Source organism: Hyalella azteca, unplaced genomic scaffold (assembly GCF_000764305.2).
Source record: "Hyalella azteca isolate HAZT.00-mixed unplaced genomic scaffold, Hazt_2.0.2 contig7995, whole genome shotgun sequence".
NCBI classification, from domain to species: domain Eukaryota; kingdom Metazoa; phylum Arthropoda; class Malacostraca; order Amphipoda; family Hyalellidae; genus Hyalella; species Hyalella azteca.
In genome coordinates, this window is record NW_025938101.1 from 73,866 (window position 1) to 90,254 (window position 16,389).

The following is a 16,389-nucleotide window of genomic DNA, read 5'->3' on the forward strand; positions in this document are numbered from 1 at the left end:
GGCCTTAAGCTATGAACACAATTGACTCGGATCATTGCGTCCGTAGACGAGAGGATAGAAAGGGACGATGTTGAAGGCGTAGGCTGCCTACATGTGAGGCTAAAAAGGGACGATGTTGAAGGCGTAGGCTGCCTACATGTGAGGCTAGAAAGGGACGATGTTGAAGGCATAGGCTGCCTACATGTGGGGCTAGAGAGGGACGATGTTGAAGGCGTAGGCTGCAAGCATGCGAGGCTAGAAAGGGACGATGTTGAAGGCGTAGGCTGCCTACATGTGAGGCTAGAGAGTGACGATGTTGAAGGCGCAGGCTGCATGCATGCGAGGCTAGAAAGGGACGATGTTGAAGGCGTAGGCTGCCTACATGTGAGGCTAGAAAGGGACGATGTTGAAGGCGTAGGCTGCCTACATGTGAGGCAAGGGCATAGGCTGCGTACATGTGAGGCTAGAGAGGGACAATGCTGAGGGCATAGGCTGCGTACATGTGAGGCTAGAGAGGGACAATGCTGAGGGCGTAGGCTGCGTGCATGTGAGGCTAGAGAGGGACGGTGCTGAGGGCGTAGGCAGCGTAAATTTGATGCTAGAGAGGGACGATGCTGAGGGCGTAGGCTGCGTACATGTGAGGCTAGAGAGGGACGATGCTGAGGGCGTAGGCGGCGTAAATGGCCTGGCAGAGAGGGGTGCTGCACGGCTGCTTGTCACGGTCTTGGGGTGCGTGTGTCGGTGGAGCTTGAGTCGTAGGCGACGTTACATTGCTGCGGCAAATCAATGATGTAACAGAACAATGCAATAACTCGACACATCAAAAGAACAGGCTCATACTTAGTGTTCATCAATTAAAGAATAATACCAATAAATTGGCATACATTGATCGTTTCAACTTCAGGGCAAAAAAAAAAGTTTTTCAACTTGAGAATGATAAAGAGTTTTCACATAATCGCTTTTCAAACGTTGTATTAGAAACCATAAGTTTAAAGGGTTTAGGAAGAAAATAATCATTGTGGGCCTAATGAAGGTTCAGAGATTAATTACAGTTTAATTTGGCATTACTTCCTCCTGCTGCTCCCGTGTAGCCTGTGTGTGTGCACATTACAAATAAACAGTAAATCAATATATACTTTTAACTCTCACCTGACGGTGGGCAGGTAGTACACTCCGGTGGGGGGGCAGTTGCCCCTGTGGGGACCACGGTACCCAAGAACCTCGTTGCACGACACCAAAGTCAGGTTGCGGTGAAAACACAACTTGATTTGGGACACTAACTGCGTCTTCGTCTCCTGTTACCATAAAGTTTAGGAATAGATCAATTTTGCCTGCAAAAACTAAAAAATACATAATGGAATGTTATTAACTTGCTGAGAATGAACAAGAATCAAGATCTATACTAACGCATTGACGTATAATGCTTTTCTCGAATTGCTCAGCTATGTTTAGGAGTATCCTCTGAGGCTGGGAATTTACCCTAAGAAGAATTCTCACTCTGCTAAGTTTTTAAAAACATGTTTAAAATTATTCATAGATGTAGTCCATACGCTGTCATCGTTACTCAAAATTGCAAATTTGAAATGAAACAAATTTTTTCCAGTAGTCATAATTATTTTATCAATTTTTCTTTTCAAACAAAGACGATACTTCATAATGAAAACGCCGGTGGTTCGGTGTGAAGTTGGAAAAAAATGTTTCTGTACTTTTTACATTTTTCATCTTGTATAATAGTATTTCACAATTGTAAAGGAAACGTGAAAATGTCAAGAGAAAATAAACGCGGCTCGTAACACAAGAAATAAACTTTTGAAAATAATGGCCCATGTTTTCAGTGTGATTATCTCGGGCTGTTCTAATATGGCAGTCATGAGTAAATCTGCTGGAAGAAATTGTTAGCAACTCATCAGGCACGTCAAAAAAACAAATTGCTGCGAAAACTTTTATCAGGAGTACACCCATGGGCTGCTAGGTTCTATGAATAGCATTTAGCTGCATAACCTTTCGTGTAATTAACTAGCCAGTAACTGGGATATAATAAATTATTATTGACATTAAATGAGCTTAGACCTCGAGCATTCTAAAGCACACAGCAGCCGGTGAATAGAATTTCCCTATGTACCTTATCATAGACACAGTTGATGATGGGATCTGTTCCAAAGGAAGACGTTATGGCAGAAAACAGCGCTTCAGAGGTGTAGGTAGTCTCAGTGCTGGGCGTGATGCCATGAGATGATAAGACATCGAGCAGGTCATACTTCCGCACCCATTGCAACCCTGTAAAACAGTGCCACCATTTAGACATGATACAATTACTTCCTTAGAGCACCCTTACAGAAAGGCACCACATCAATAGGTTATACTTATCACGCTCTTGTATTACATGTAAAGTTATTACTACTAAGGGCTTTCTTCACACTTTCAAAGCAGGTCTATAAAACCACTTGCTGAATGAACAAGTCAATTCTTTGGCCACTGCAATCTAGAGAAAGTCACTCTCCGACCCAACAAAACAGTACCTAATATACCGGAAGGGTAAGTCATTCTTATAAACCAAAAACTATTAAATATTCTCAAACATACAGATCAAAATTTTGCATCCCCTGAAACCTGAAAGTGATCTGAAGTGCACAGACAATACTTTTTCATTTGTGGCCACCAATAATAAATATGGAGGTCACGCTCAAAAACCACCCTTGAACGGGCAGATTTGACCATTCACACATGGCTGACTTATACAGGTCTCCAAAGAAGCTGGCCTACCTACCGTAACCTCAACAATTTTGAGACAATTACTGCACAAATAAAGAAGTTGTTCACATATCATTATATAATGGTAACAAAATTCCCACTTTTTTCATTACTTCCGAAATCAATATTTTAAATTGCTGACAACGACGAATAGTTTAATCACTTAATCGCCAAATAATGTATAATATAAAACACTCAAAAAATATTTAAAGTACAATTGAGTTAATAAACTAACCTTTGCTAAAGTACTTATGTTCATTGCCCAGTTGAGGCTCAGATGCAGCACATGTGCCATGCTTTGACCATTCATGCTGCCACAGCGAAAGTTTCCCAGTGTCTTTGAAAATGTTAGTCCAATACTTGAGTAATTGCGGCTCTATGTCTGCCACTCTTGATTCAATGAAAGGCCAGGATTTATTGCAGAATTGGGGTCCATTGCGACTTCCTGATATGCTTGGCCTGAGAAATAATCATGATTTCATATAAATATATACAAATATTACCATTGTACAAGTGGGAATGTTTTTTTTTTTTTGTATTCATAGTGTCAAACAAAGGTTTGATAGAAAAAAAATCCACATGGATAATATCAAATCAAAGAAAATAACTCTCTTGGTGCTTTGAAACAATCAGCTGGTTACTGACATTGTTAGAAATTTTCATGTTGACAATATCTTCAGGGGAGCCTTTACTTGCATTCTTGGGACCACTTACGGTAATCCTCTGCCGCCTGACATGAGTAACCAGAGCAATATTGTCACATAAGTCTACCCAAAAAGGATACGTTCTAGTGAGCGCAAAATGACTTGCACTGGATGTTGCTGCAATGTACAACAATTACAAAATGTTTTCTGTTGTATACTTGTATACAATCATCCTTTGGATGCTACACTCAATAGTTTATGTATAATTTAATTTGAAAGTTGTGTTACCAAAGAGTGACATACGGCAGTAGAGCCCTGGTTAACCCTTTTGAGGGCAAGCACAATAATATGCAGAAATTCAAATTTCTCAAACCGGTACAAGACGGTACTACCGTCTTGTACAACTACCTATAACATAAATTTAATTGTATTTATTTTTCAGAGTTCTACATATTGAGAGAGTAATTCGTAGTTGAAAAATCTATTAATACCATCATTATGAAAAAACCATTAGATAGAAATGAATCTTGAACATCCAAATATACCATTGTAGCGGTTTGATCAACTGGGGTTCCACAAAACCTATGTGGATATGAACCCCTCACCCCGAGAGACTATCCCACTCAAGATGATTAGACTGAGTTTGGGACAATGAAAAACAGGTGAATACAAACACCCATATACTTAAGACTAAGAACCTAAACAATGACAGTAGAGGATCATCCACAGGCAGCAAAGCATATTTTTCAAAAGATAACCTAAGCCACCTAGGGGAGAAAGCCCTTGTAACGAATTTATGGTACATGAATTCGGAATTACTATTACAACATTGGGAAGCTGTTACACCACCTGAAAATTTGGACTAGCTAACTTCAGTTTAATTAAATTTCATCAAGGTTCTTTGACTAATATAAGATATTAAATAAATATATATATAAAAATATTTTTAAAAACCACGTTTTCCTGGTTTTTACAAAACTAAAAATAGTGAAATAAAATAAATAAAACAAACTTTTAAAAACCACGTTTTCTCAACGGACAAAAAAGAAAAACATTTACTCTTACACTGTCTAAGTTAAAATGTTTGGTTAAATGATCATAATTCAATTCTTGGCCGTGATAGAGGGGTGATAAACAATGAGCAAATGATGCAATGAGCAAGTGATTGTAATTGGCAAATGTATCAACATAAAATGGGGAACACGATGGGTCTTTTTGGGAGGAGATTTCAAGCGCCCATATATGGTCACTTGTCCACAAAAGGGCTAAATCATCTCAAATTATTAAAAATGCAGAATGCTTGGTGCAAAATTATCTTTCTTAACAAAATTTAAAACAATTATTTGTTTTATAATTATAAACAAAAACAATTATAAATAAATATTTTAACAAATCTTAACAAAATTTAAAACAATTATTTGCAACTTCATACAAATCTTCTTAGGAAATATTGGAATTGTCAACTCATTTCAACCTTAGTTTTACCAATAATTTAAGCACATTGATAGTCCTCACCAGAGACCATGCACTGTCCAAGTGGTGACATTTTTGTAGATCCGACAAGCAGCTCCATGATGGCTTTCCTTATGAGCAATACAACTTGTGATGGGCCACTGCTGGGAGAAGATGAGGCTGTCCCACTCCTTAGTGGGGTTGCTGGCAGGCTCTTCATTTTCAATTTCATTTGTACTTACAAACCTGCAATGAAGAAATTTTATTAAATTATTCACACAGACATGTCCTTCCTTCTATATTTAAAATCAGTGCACATTCTAGCCAGAGAAAATGGCTATGAAATGAGCACAATTTTAGGATTGTCAAGGACAATTAAACATCTAAAATCTCTGAAAAAATTATTGAGAATGAAGAGCAGGATGTTCTCAATGGGATTTTGGACTGGATCACTATTTTCAAAAAGGTTTTACCTTTCTTTTGATATTTTTCATCATAATTAACATTAGTTCACAGAAATAAGAATTTCATGGCCTGGATCAGTTCTGCATTCCCCAGTGAGCCTAATTAATGTTCAGCTACCGCATGCATTTCTCAATGCTCTCTTCTCATTGCTAAATTTCCTGACAGTAGAAGTAGGAGCTAAAGTTTACTCAACATTATAGTCATCCATTATATAATAACTTATAACTCATTTAATTAGTTAGTAATAATTGTATTGTATTTATTGTTCCTTTCTCAGAGCCATATAATTTCATATAGGAAACGTCTAAATTCAACTATCATTTTGTTTGTTACTGATTCTGTACTAATTTATTAATGTCATTTATTATCATGCAAATAACATAAATTATAGTTGCAGGCAACCCCAATATAGGTAATATACCTATTATCAGTAACCAATTTGCCTTAAATGTTTTTAATACTACTCCATAGATTACAGAATACAGATTGACTAATCACCAGTAATGCGGGGGTTGTAAATTATTATTTGGGGCATTTCGGCCCCAAACCATAAACTATCAATCTGTTCTCAATTCATTTTACAGGCATTTTTATATGCATGCATAAACAAGATCCTGGCTAGTTCAAATTTTGAAAGTGCTAAGATTTTGCTCCTCTATTTGAGTAATGTGAATAATAGCTCTAGTTGCATTTAGGTTATTGAGCAGTTAAATATGAACAGTATTGAATATTCTCTATATATATTAGGGGCTTCCAATTGTGATATGCACAAAACTTATTATATGCAAGGGGTGATGATACAACAGGAAAATTTGGAACCATGAAAAAATTCTGAAACAATCTCAAAGCTCAGAAAATCCCCATCACTTGCATTGTCCTGGAGGAACCCACCTACATTGTTCTTCAAGGAGTGGCCTGACATCATCCAACCAACAATAGCTGAAGCCCTTGTCTCTATGAATTGGACTGACTACAGCTATCTATCTCATAACTACTGGATTTTCTGAACTTTGAGAATGTTTTCAAACTATTTTCATGGTTCCCTATTATCATGTTGTATTCATATTTACGTGTATCACTTAGTACTCATTTCCACCAAAAATTCAGTAATCAGGGCTTCCTATACTAACTTGAAAATGAATGTTATTATATTCAACACCTCATAAATAAACTAAAACTACTTCCTGAATGTCAGGCAACTTAATTGATAGGTCACCACCCATGCTGTCAGTAGTATACCTCATGTCAAGTCAATCCCTCATGCCTTTTGATCTACTAGTTCGTCATCTGAAGAATTGTTTGACTCTCTGATAATTTAAATCAACAAATGCTCTGGTCATTAATTGCGTGTGAGTAAATATATATATATATTTATATATAAATGACTGTTACTACGTATATAAGTACCTACTATAACTGCACCTAATGCTTGATTATATTATAATTGAAATGTATTGGAGTAAAATTAACTCTGTAGACGTTTGAATTTGATTTCATCTCAAGCTAAGAAAGGGTTTATATTCCAGAGTGAAAGCATCATGACAGCTCACATGCCAATGATATTTTGATTAAAATTGACTTTTACAATATTACAAGATCAATTAATTAATGCAACTGTTTTGCATTCACGTTCATGCAAACAATAACGATCAAAATGGTAAGCAGAGTAATTACTGCGGAAATAACATTCCAAATAACTACACTTACCTGCAATAAAATTTTATTTCACCTCTAATGGGTAAGGCAAATAAGAATCTTGCATCAACCCATCAACCATTCTAAATGCAGTATTCCTTTATTCATTTCTACTTATAAAACATGAAAATTTACCATCTAAAACTTCAACATTTCTTTGTTTTGTTAACTCATTATCAGATACCTTCATGCAAGATATTTTTACCTGGCATTGGAAGAGGATCCAAAGCTCTGGAAAAGGTATAAAATTAAGAAAAAAGTGACAATGGAATTGGGACTATGAACATTGTTTAGCATTATTTGATGTTCTGAAATAGAAGAATATTAATATAAAAAACTTACTAACATGTAAGAAGACTCATAATGCCATACTCCAATTTAGATGCAATAGGTAGGTACATCATGTTGCAAATTTGTTTTGAAGCTAGTAAGGTCTTGCATGCTTGGAATGGAAGTCAATGACTAGTGAGTCAACATCCATTTAACTAACAATGGGGCCTTTATAATATTGGAGTATAAATCTGATGAAATCAACTGTTAATATTGTCAAGATATAACAGTATTGTTATATCTACATTTTATTTCATATGAAAAGTTTATATATAACAGTAATAATTTATTTGCTTTATAAAACATAGGTACCCAAAAAGCAACAAATTTTTTCAGTACTGTCAAACAAGGTAATATCTTTGTCTTGAGGTTATTACTGGGATTTTCAGCATTTTTTGTTAATAACTTCTTGCCATGAAATATTTCATAAACCAATTTAAGCTCATTTTGAAGGTCATTGTGTGGGACATCATATGGCATCTATGAAAAATTCCATAAAGCTCACATGCCAATGATATTTTGATTAAAATTGACTTTTACAATATTACAAGATCAATGAATTAATGCAACTGTTTTGCATTCACGTTCATGCAAACAATAACGATCAAAATGGTAAGCAGAGTAATTACTGCGGAAATAACATTCCAAATAACTACACTTACCTGCAATAAAATTTTATTTCACCTCTAATGGGTAAGGCAAATAAGAAGCTTGCATCAATCCATAAACCATTCTAAATGCAGTATTCCTTTATTCATTTCTACTTATAAAACATGAAAATTTACCATCTAAAACTTCAACATTTCTTTGTTTTGTTAACTCATTATCAGATACCTTCATGCAAGATATTTTTACCTGGCATTGGAAGAGGATCCAAAGCTCTGGAAAAGGTATAAAATTAAGAAAAAAGTGACAATGGAATTGGGACTATGAACATTGTTTAGCATTATTTGATGTTCTGAAATAGAAGAATATTAATATAAAAAACTTACTAACATGTAAGAAGACTCATAATGCCATACTCCAATTTAGATGCAATAGGTAGGTACATCATGTTGCAAATTTGTTTTGAAGCTAGTAAGGTCTTGCATGCTTGGAATGGAAGTCAATGACTAGTGAGTCAACATCCATTTAACTAACAATGGGGCCTTTATAATATTGGAGTATAAATCTGATGAAATCAACTGTTAATATTGTCAAGATATAACAGTATTGTTATATCTACATTTTAGCTCATATGAAAAGTTTATATATAACAGTAATAATTTATTTGCTTTATAAAACATAGGTACCCAAAAAGCAACAAATTTTTTCAGTACTGTCAAACAAGGTAATATCTTTGTCTTGAGGTTATTACTGGGATTTTCAGCATTTTTTGTTAATAACTTCTTGCCATGAAATATTTCATAAACCAATTTAAGCTCATTTTGAAGGTCATTGTGTGGGACATCATATGGCATCTATGAAAAATTCCATATATGCTATTTGTAAGGTGCCAGGTGCAAAAGAAAAGCATCCCAAATTACCTCTGGGAGCAGGCTAATATGGGACACAAAATAAAACTCAATTTTAAAATGTTTGAAGCACTCAGAGTGTACTCATCCATTACTAACAGTACTCCAAAGTCCTCTTCCTATGTAGATGTAGAATAAATGCCATTTTCTGTGATTTATAGTTGTTTTTCCTTTATTGATATACTACAATATATACGGTATTGATTACCATATATAGATGTGATATTACCATATCCATGGACATGCCATTGAGCATTGACAACAACCTTTGAACCTTGTCCACTGCAAGCTTCATATCAGCAGCCGTATAGCATTCCTTCAGTCAGGATGGAATTCTAAAAATTAAGGTTCATATATTATTTTCAATCCACCTCCATCATACAAAAATTTCAGTTAAGATTGAGAAGATAAAAATAGGAGGGATTAAAGTTACACTTGAAAGAATCAAGATCAAGAATGAAGGTTGCAACACTTTAAGATTTAAATCAGACTAAATATTAATTCATTAGCAATTTATCTCCAAGTCGAACACAGCAAGTTAACATTTACGAATTAATAACAAATCACGCCACAAATGAGAGTTGAACATGAGGCACCATTGTTAAGAGCCATATTTTAGCAAATTAATTATTTATTGATTGTTTTTAATTTTTGAATCAATTCTCTTCTTTGTGGCCCCACTGCCTTAATACTAAACAAGTGACAGCCAGTTAAAGTTAAATTATTGCATGTGAATGTGAAGCATGGTTTTAGAGAAAGTCAGTTTTCCATAGTCCTGCATAACTTTTACTCATACTGACCTGCTACTCACCCATGCTGACTGACCTGCTGTAAATGAACATGCTTTCTGACCCTGACTACTGCCTGCTGATCTGTCCCTAACTTACCCCAAGACTATCACGGCTCTTTATAGGTGAGTCAAGGGAACACTCTTGCCACGCATCTCAGTCCTACATTTTATAAGTAAAGGTTAGTATATATTGTCAATCATCCCTTTAAATTGTTCTAGAGTTTTGTAGTAGGTAGTTCAACATGTATTTTCAAGTGTATTTATGTGTTACAAGTGTTTTATTGTTGGGTAGGTTTTATGTGTTCTTGTTCCTGCACTTTTGCAGAGCGGCCAATTTGGGGCATATTCTGGGACCAGCTTGAGATGAGTGTTGGCCAATTTGGAGCGTGTTCTGGGCCAGGTTGGGGCTGGTGCATCCCACGTCGACCTGGGGACCAGGGCTTGGGCATCTCCCAAATAGTACACCTGTGAGTCCTGTTCATTACCTTAAATTTCCAATGGGGCTTCAACACAGCAGGGCCCTGGAACACGGCAGACCGTGCCCCGAGGAACATGGCAGAGCCACAAAACACAACAGAGCTGTAAAACACAGCAGCGCCATGATACAAGGCAGAGCCGGAGAGCCGCAAAACACAGCAGAGCTGCGTAAGATCTTTTGTAATAAGAACATTATTCACAAAACTAAGGGTCTCAAAAATTGGCTACAAGTCAATAGATTTCCAAAGCATAGGTTTCCCACATTGATCTATACACTCATCATCATCTAATCTTATCATCATGCAGTGATCCAGGGTGCAGAGGGTGGATGCAGCGTTGCCAATATATGGGTTTTTAAGCCCTAAGCGTCGCCGGGTAATTTTAAGATGCGTCGCCTGGTAATTTTTAATGGAAAGCCATTTACGCTGAGTAATGAAAAACTACTTACAAGCCACAAACTTATTTACAAGGTTGCATGCATGTGTTACCCCAAATAACTAATTTTACCCTAAAACAGTCTGATTGTACAGCAAGCGTCAACTGAACATGTGATAATGCATTCTGACCGCTCTAATGTGACCGCAACTACGTAATCGTAAACTTGATGTTTACATTTTTTTGGCAGGAACTCATCGCAACTGATTTCCGGACAAGCTTCACTGCATCCTGATCCATCCAACATACCGGAAACCTTACTTCTTTTTTAAATAGTTGGCCGAAGACTGACAAATATATCAAACGCAAGAATTTCAATCTAAATGTGTCGGCAAGATCTTCTGAAGGCATAAATTTTGCTACTGAAGCGTCGCCAAAGATCTTCTTGCAATATTCACCCACTCTCTGCACAGTGGGCAGTGATCACTGCAGCCTTGCAGGATTGGAATTTTCCTAATTGTTCCTGAAATCTTGCTGACTTGCAGCTCCAATGTGACAACTTTTTAATACATTAGGAATCTAGCAGCGCGAACTGTGCACTTTTGTTAAGAATGGCAGTAACTCATTTGGCAGAAATCTCGCGGTTCCGGAATTGGCTGGATAACCTGGATTCTGGAAAGTTCTAGTCGCAGCCCTAAAGGCTAAAAGGTAGACCGTAGATGTTATCCATGCTTGCACAGTTGCACTCATGACTCATGGGCCTCCTCAGGCTCAGTCCTCAGAGTCCAGAGAGGCAGCCCAACAACCAATTCAAACTGTGCATCCTAGTAGCTAGTGCTGAAGAAGTTTAATTACGACTTGGTAATTACGTAATTAAAAGACAATAGTGCGCTCCCACAGAATGATGACAATGGGAAGAAGAGGAGGCCTGAAACAAAACAAACAAGAGCAGAGCCTCTCTCCTCCCACCATCCCACGAAAGCCATACCCAGCATCCCAGACTCCAGTCCCAGCCACGGTCCCAGGTAACGCACAGCGGCACACTGGCACAGGCACAGTGGGTTAATATGAACTAGTAACTACCTACCTAAGAAAATCAATCAATTCAACACCAAAATGCAAATTCTAATTATATTCATACAATTCTATAGCCCAGTCGGCCAGTCCGTCTGCGCGACTTCAGGCAGAGCCAGGGTCGCAGACTCGCAGCTTGGGTTTCTCCATGTTGTTCTTCTTCTTAGCAGGGGGTCCACACTGTGGTGGACATAAAGCCACAGGTCTGCCTGATGGATGACCGCTGGGCCTGAGAGCTTGTTGCTTGTTAAGTTTTTAGCCTCTTAGTACAGGAAGCTAGTCTGTGCTCTCTTAAGGGAAATTTTAGAAATGCTTACACAGAAATATAGTCAAAATGACAGGGGGTTTATGACAGAGAAACTAAATTTTACATAATATCATAGCATTGAAAAATGGATCAGTTAATGTAAAATACAATACAAGTACAACAAGCAAATGTATAATAATCAAATTAAATGATAACAAACCAATAATAGAATATAAAAAAATTAGTTGATTGTAGCTGGCTCGCAGGCCTGCTCCTACCTACTGCCTCTTCTCATGAAGAGAAGAGGAGGGGGGAGGGGCGAGAAAGCCAGCCGGGTTCGTGAAAATGAAATCAGACACTTGACTTATATACCCCGGTACCCGTAGTGCTAGTGGTAGTATATAGAAAAGCGAATTCAATATCAAGTTGATGCCTGATGGATGTTGAGGTATTTAAGTTTTACGTTAATTACGGAAGAAAATGTAAGTTTTATCTCAAAGGTAATTCAGTAATCACAGAGCACAGTCGTAAGGTGTTTACCGTATGAACGCCGCTGACTCTCTCTCCTCCATGCTGTTGCTTAAAAAAGTTCCCTTCTAAGTTCTAAGATAACTGCGTCACAGCTGACTAGTTCAAAGGCGGAAAAGGCGTAGAATTTCGCACTCGCGGAAATTGGCTTTGTTCCTTTGAAATTACTTAACACTGGAATTTAATCAGTTTTGAATCTATGCCTCCATATGAAATAATTATTTTTGATGAGTGCAAAACGTAACGTAAGACTTGGAATACCCATGGATGATGGAATGAGAATTTAGAAGCAAAGAAAACGGCAAGCAAATTCACCATATCGACATTAAAAACGTTACAGAATTCGGAGTCCAGCTCGCAGAATCGACACTTCTCCGGACCCGCCTGCGGTCTCAAATGCAGTATAAAATTGGTGTACAGCTACATAACATAACATAGCGATGCCAGCGCTGAAGAGTAGGCCTTATGTTGCCTGTTGCCGATTCTCATACTTTTCGTGACTTGTTCACAGAAGATCCAAAGACATGTCATTTGATTGGATCTTTTCAAGACTGACGATATTTGAAATAGCTACTAAGACATCCACCGGGTTCGATATGGTGCTAGGCATTTCAAGCCTGAACATATATATTTTCCATAGCTTTATCTAGTCGGCTCTTGAATGCGTTTATTCTCGGAGCGTTAACGATGTAATCGGGATTCTAAGCGGGAAGATTCGAAGCGAGAAAAAATGTTGTCGCGAGGATGAGTTAAACGCAAGCTTTTTAGTTTATAGTCGTGGCCCCTGATGCTGGTTCTCGTTTCAAACTCTAGTAATCCTTCTGGGACTTTGTGCAAACCATATACTTATGCATTTCGATGAGGTTCCCACGCAGGCGTCGATAACAGAGACTTCATAATCTTTCTTCATAGAACTTGCCCTTCAAACCTGGAATTATCATTGCTGCACGTCTTTGAACACTTCTATCCAATTTTAGGCTTTTGAGGTCTCGGTGACCACACGGCGTTTCCAAACTCTACTTTCGACTGGCAGATCATTTATAAAAGCAACGAACAAAATAGGCCCCAGAACGCTTCCTTGTGGCACGCCACTGCGCACTGATGCCCAGTCTGACACGGTTTCGTTAATACTGACACGTTGTCGTCTACCTACTAGAAAATCTCTGATCCATTGGAGTACGTTTCCCTCAATTCCTAAAAAGACTTCACTTTACGCAACCGCCGCTCATGCGGAACACTGTCAAATGCTTTGGCAAAATCGAGGCATTCTGCATCCATTGGCTTCCTTTAGTCCAGCAGGAGAGTTGACGCTGCCACTAACTTCATTTGGCTTAGCCAGCGGAGGGATTAAGACTCATTCGGATTTTATGGTTTAATCACACCTCAAAACGCAGTGGATCTGAAAATAATTACGGTACAATGGAATCAGAAATAGTTAAATATGGAAAGAAACGAACAATATATCAGAATCTGATCACAATGACAATGTAGGGAAGGAAGAACTACTTAAATTGACCGCAAATTAACTTACGTTTGTGCTGGGCCCTCTATTTCTGAAAGCTGAATGAAATATTTGAATTTCCTTCCCTAATACGCTCTAAGCGTGAAAGTTTTACCAATATATTGAATGATATCTCCGTGCAAAGCGCAAATGAAAAAATAAATGATCATTAATATACATGTAACAGTCACGATAATGATCGACTAATATTTCAAAGTAATATATTTGGAATACAGGAAAGGACGTGACACCAAATAACCTAGTCGTCGCGTGTGTCGAGATAAGGAAACAACTGCATGACGTGCGAGACGTAGCGGCAAAAGGCTCGTTTCCACTATGAGACTCTGCGAGACTGACGATTGAAAAACTGGCTTTTCAGTTCGGACTGAGGCAGTCCGGACCATCGAGACTGGAGTGACGGGGAGCGATCAGCCATGAACCACTAGGCTTGTCTTCCTCCGGCCTCGCATAGAACCTGCCCTGCACCACCTGGCCGCGGATCGAATCTGACTTCCGGGCATCGTTAAATTACGTAATTTTACGTTCACCGCATCTGAGGTTAGGTTTCAGATAGCATAGTTCTGTTCCAAAATTTATCGTCCTTCGACAAGTGGCCGTTCGACCGAGGGCTGGTTCGACCCACGGCACAGATACTGACGGCTTGAAGTGTTGAAGGCTACATTCCGGAAGGCAGGAATCATGATGGTCCATTACATCCAGGGCAGTGGTGGTCTTCGGCAGGCGACCCCGTCTATGTCAATCTGACGTGACCATAACGAATTACATACCTCTGGCGGTCAGGCTAAAAACATGGAAATATTCCCCTACGGCCTTGAGAAGGTGAAATAAGGACCAGTTTCTCAAATTAACACCAGAGAATTCGGTGTTTAATAAAAATATAATTGAGTTGGAGATAAATTGATTACGTCGTCATTGTACGAGGCACTCTTTTGTCAAACTTACGGCATTTATCATAGTAATGATTCATCTCGATAAAAATTATTTTACTTACAATATGTCAACTGAGCACATTTGTTTTTTTTTTGCTATAAGCGGCAATTGCATCTAATAAATGGGTTCATTAGTAAAAAGAAACTGCTTACGAATTCAGTGGTAGACGTGAATTTTATTCTTGTGTAGAAAAGGGCATAGCTTTTCATAAAGGTAATGTTTGTATGTCTATCTATTCTGAGGTTCATGTTCAATCAAAATTAAGGTTTTTGTGAACATATTGAACCATGTTTGAATTCTGCTGGAAAAACTCGAAGCGAATTTCGCCGTTCGATCTCAAAGAAACTTAGGCCAACAGTAGCCCGAAACAAGCGAAGACGAATTGCTGAACAACGATCATAAATTGACATCTCAAATGCTTTTAAACTAAATAAAAATCTACTGAAACCGTCAAATACTAGTTAAAGAGTCCTATTTCAAAACACGAGAAAAAATAATAGATCAGCAGTAGAGAATATACTTTCCAGGAAAATATTTTCGAAGTAGAATTTTCAAAGAAGGAAAATTTAAAACCTCTGTTAATTTAGGGCTGCTGAGCTCGTAAATTGGTCGCTAAAGATAATAAATTTTCTGAACCCGTTTAAATCCNAATTTTACTGATACACTTTCAACTTCCTACGACTTGACAGCGGTTCTGCGCTGAATGGCTGATTTTGAACCTGTGAATGACATTGAATTATCTGTGGTTTAGGTTGTATGAATTTTAATTTATAATCAAAACTTGTGTATAATTTTACTAATTTATTTAAATATTGTTATGCAGCCTCATCGACCGGTTTTCATTGCAAATAAAAGGGTCATATTATGAAACATATCCAATCTCTGATCAGCTTCGCTCTAGTTAATAAATCGACTAACTTTTTTCTCATTCGAAGAATTATTTTATTGACATAAGCAGTAATTTCCTCTTATAAATGGGTTCATTAGTAAAAAGAAACTCCCTACGAATTAAGTGGTAAACATGAATTTTATTCGTGTGCAAGAAAGGGCATAGCTTTTCATATATGGAACGTGTGTATGTCTATATTGAACCAATTTGAATTTTTCCTGGAAAAACTCGAAGCGAATTTCGCCGTTTGATCTGAGAGAAATTTGAGCCAACGGTAGCCCGAAACAAGCGAAGACGAATTGCTGAACAAAGACCATAATTGACATCTCACGTTCTTTTAAAATTCATAAAAATAACTGAAACCATCAAACACCAGTGAAAAAATACAATTTCAAAACGACAGAAAAAAAAATCAGCAGTAGAAATGAAACTTTACAGGAAAATATTTTCAAAGCTGAATTTTCAAAGAAAGAAAATGTGGATTCGTGCCATAGAAATAAACTCGATTTTATTGGATACTGAAAACCACAAATACAGTCAGTAAAATGGACTGAATGGAATAAAAAAAAGTATTATTTTGAATTTAAACGGGGCATGCGCGAATCTACTTACGAAATGTCTACTGAACATCACACAGCTAAAAAGCGGAGCACTTGTGAAATACCGTTCGCCTTCAATTTAGTACTACCAACAACTTATTTCGATTAAAGATGTTCACTAAATCTAG

General features: G+C 37.5%; 1 protein-coding gene across 3 annotated transcripts; it reads right to left on the reverse strand.

Annotated features, from left to right (window-relative positions):
* Positions 1–421: 421 nt before the first annotated feature.
* On the reverse strand, positions 422–12,415 carry LOC108679599 (ribonuclease Oy-like). Of its 3 annotated transcripts, none has more exons than XM_018168254.2 (6): positions 12,334–12,415; positions 4,890–5,072; positions 2,966–3,189; positions 2,102–2,256; positions 1,129–1,274; positions 422–752 (listed from the first exon to the last, which is right to left on the reverse strand). In XM_018168254.2, the coding sequence occupies exons 1-6, from the start codon at positions 12,363–12,365 to the stop codon at positions 623–625; spliced, it is 870 nt and encodes a 289-aa protein (XP_018023743.1). In that variant the 5' UTR covers positions 12,366–12,415; the 3' UTR covers positions 422–622. The 3 variants fall into 3 exon arrangements, with proteins under 3 accessions (XP_018023743.1, XP_018023742.1, XP_018023741.1); XM_018168253.2 differs by lacking the exon at positions 12,334–12,415 and adding an exon at positions 8,172–8,473; XM_018168252.2 differs by lacking the exon at positions 12,334–12,415 and adding an exon at positions 7,192–7,498.
* Between the last annotated feature and the right edge of the window lie 3,974 nt (positions 12,416–16,389).

Excerpts from the sequence above, each read along its gene's own strand:
- LOC108679599 (XM_018168253.2), bottom strand. The coding sequence starts at position 8,263 with ATGCTAAACAATGTTCATAGTCCCAATTCCATTGTCACTTTTTTCTTA. Across the intron at positions 3,190-4,889 it reads TGGACAGTGCATGGTCTCTG|GCCAAGCATATCAGGAAGTC; the intron begins GTGAGGACTATC and ends ATTATTTCTCAG. Across the intron at positions 2,257-2,965 it reads ACATAAGTACTTTAGCAAAG|GGTTGCAATGGGTGCGGAAG; the intron begins GTTAGTTTATTA and ends ACTGTTTTACAG.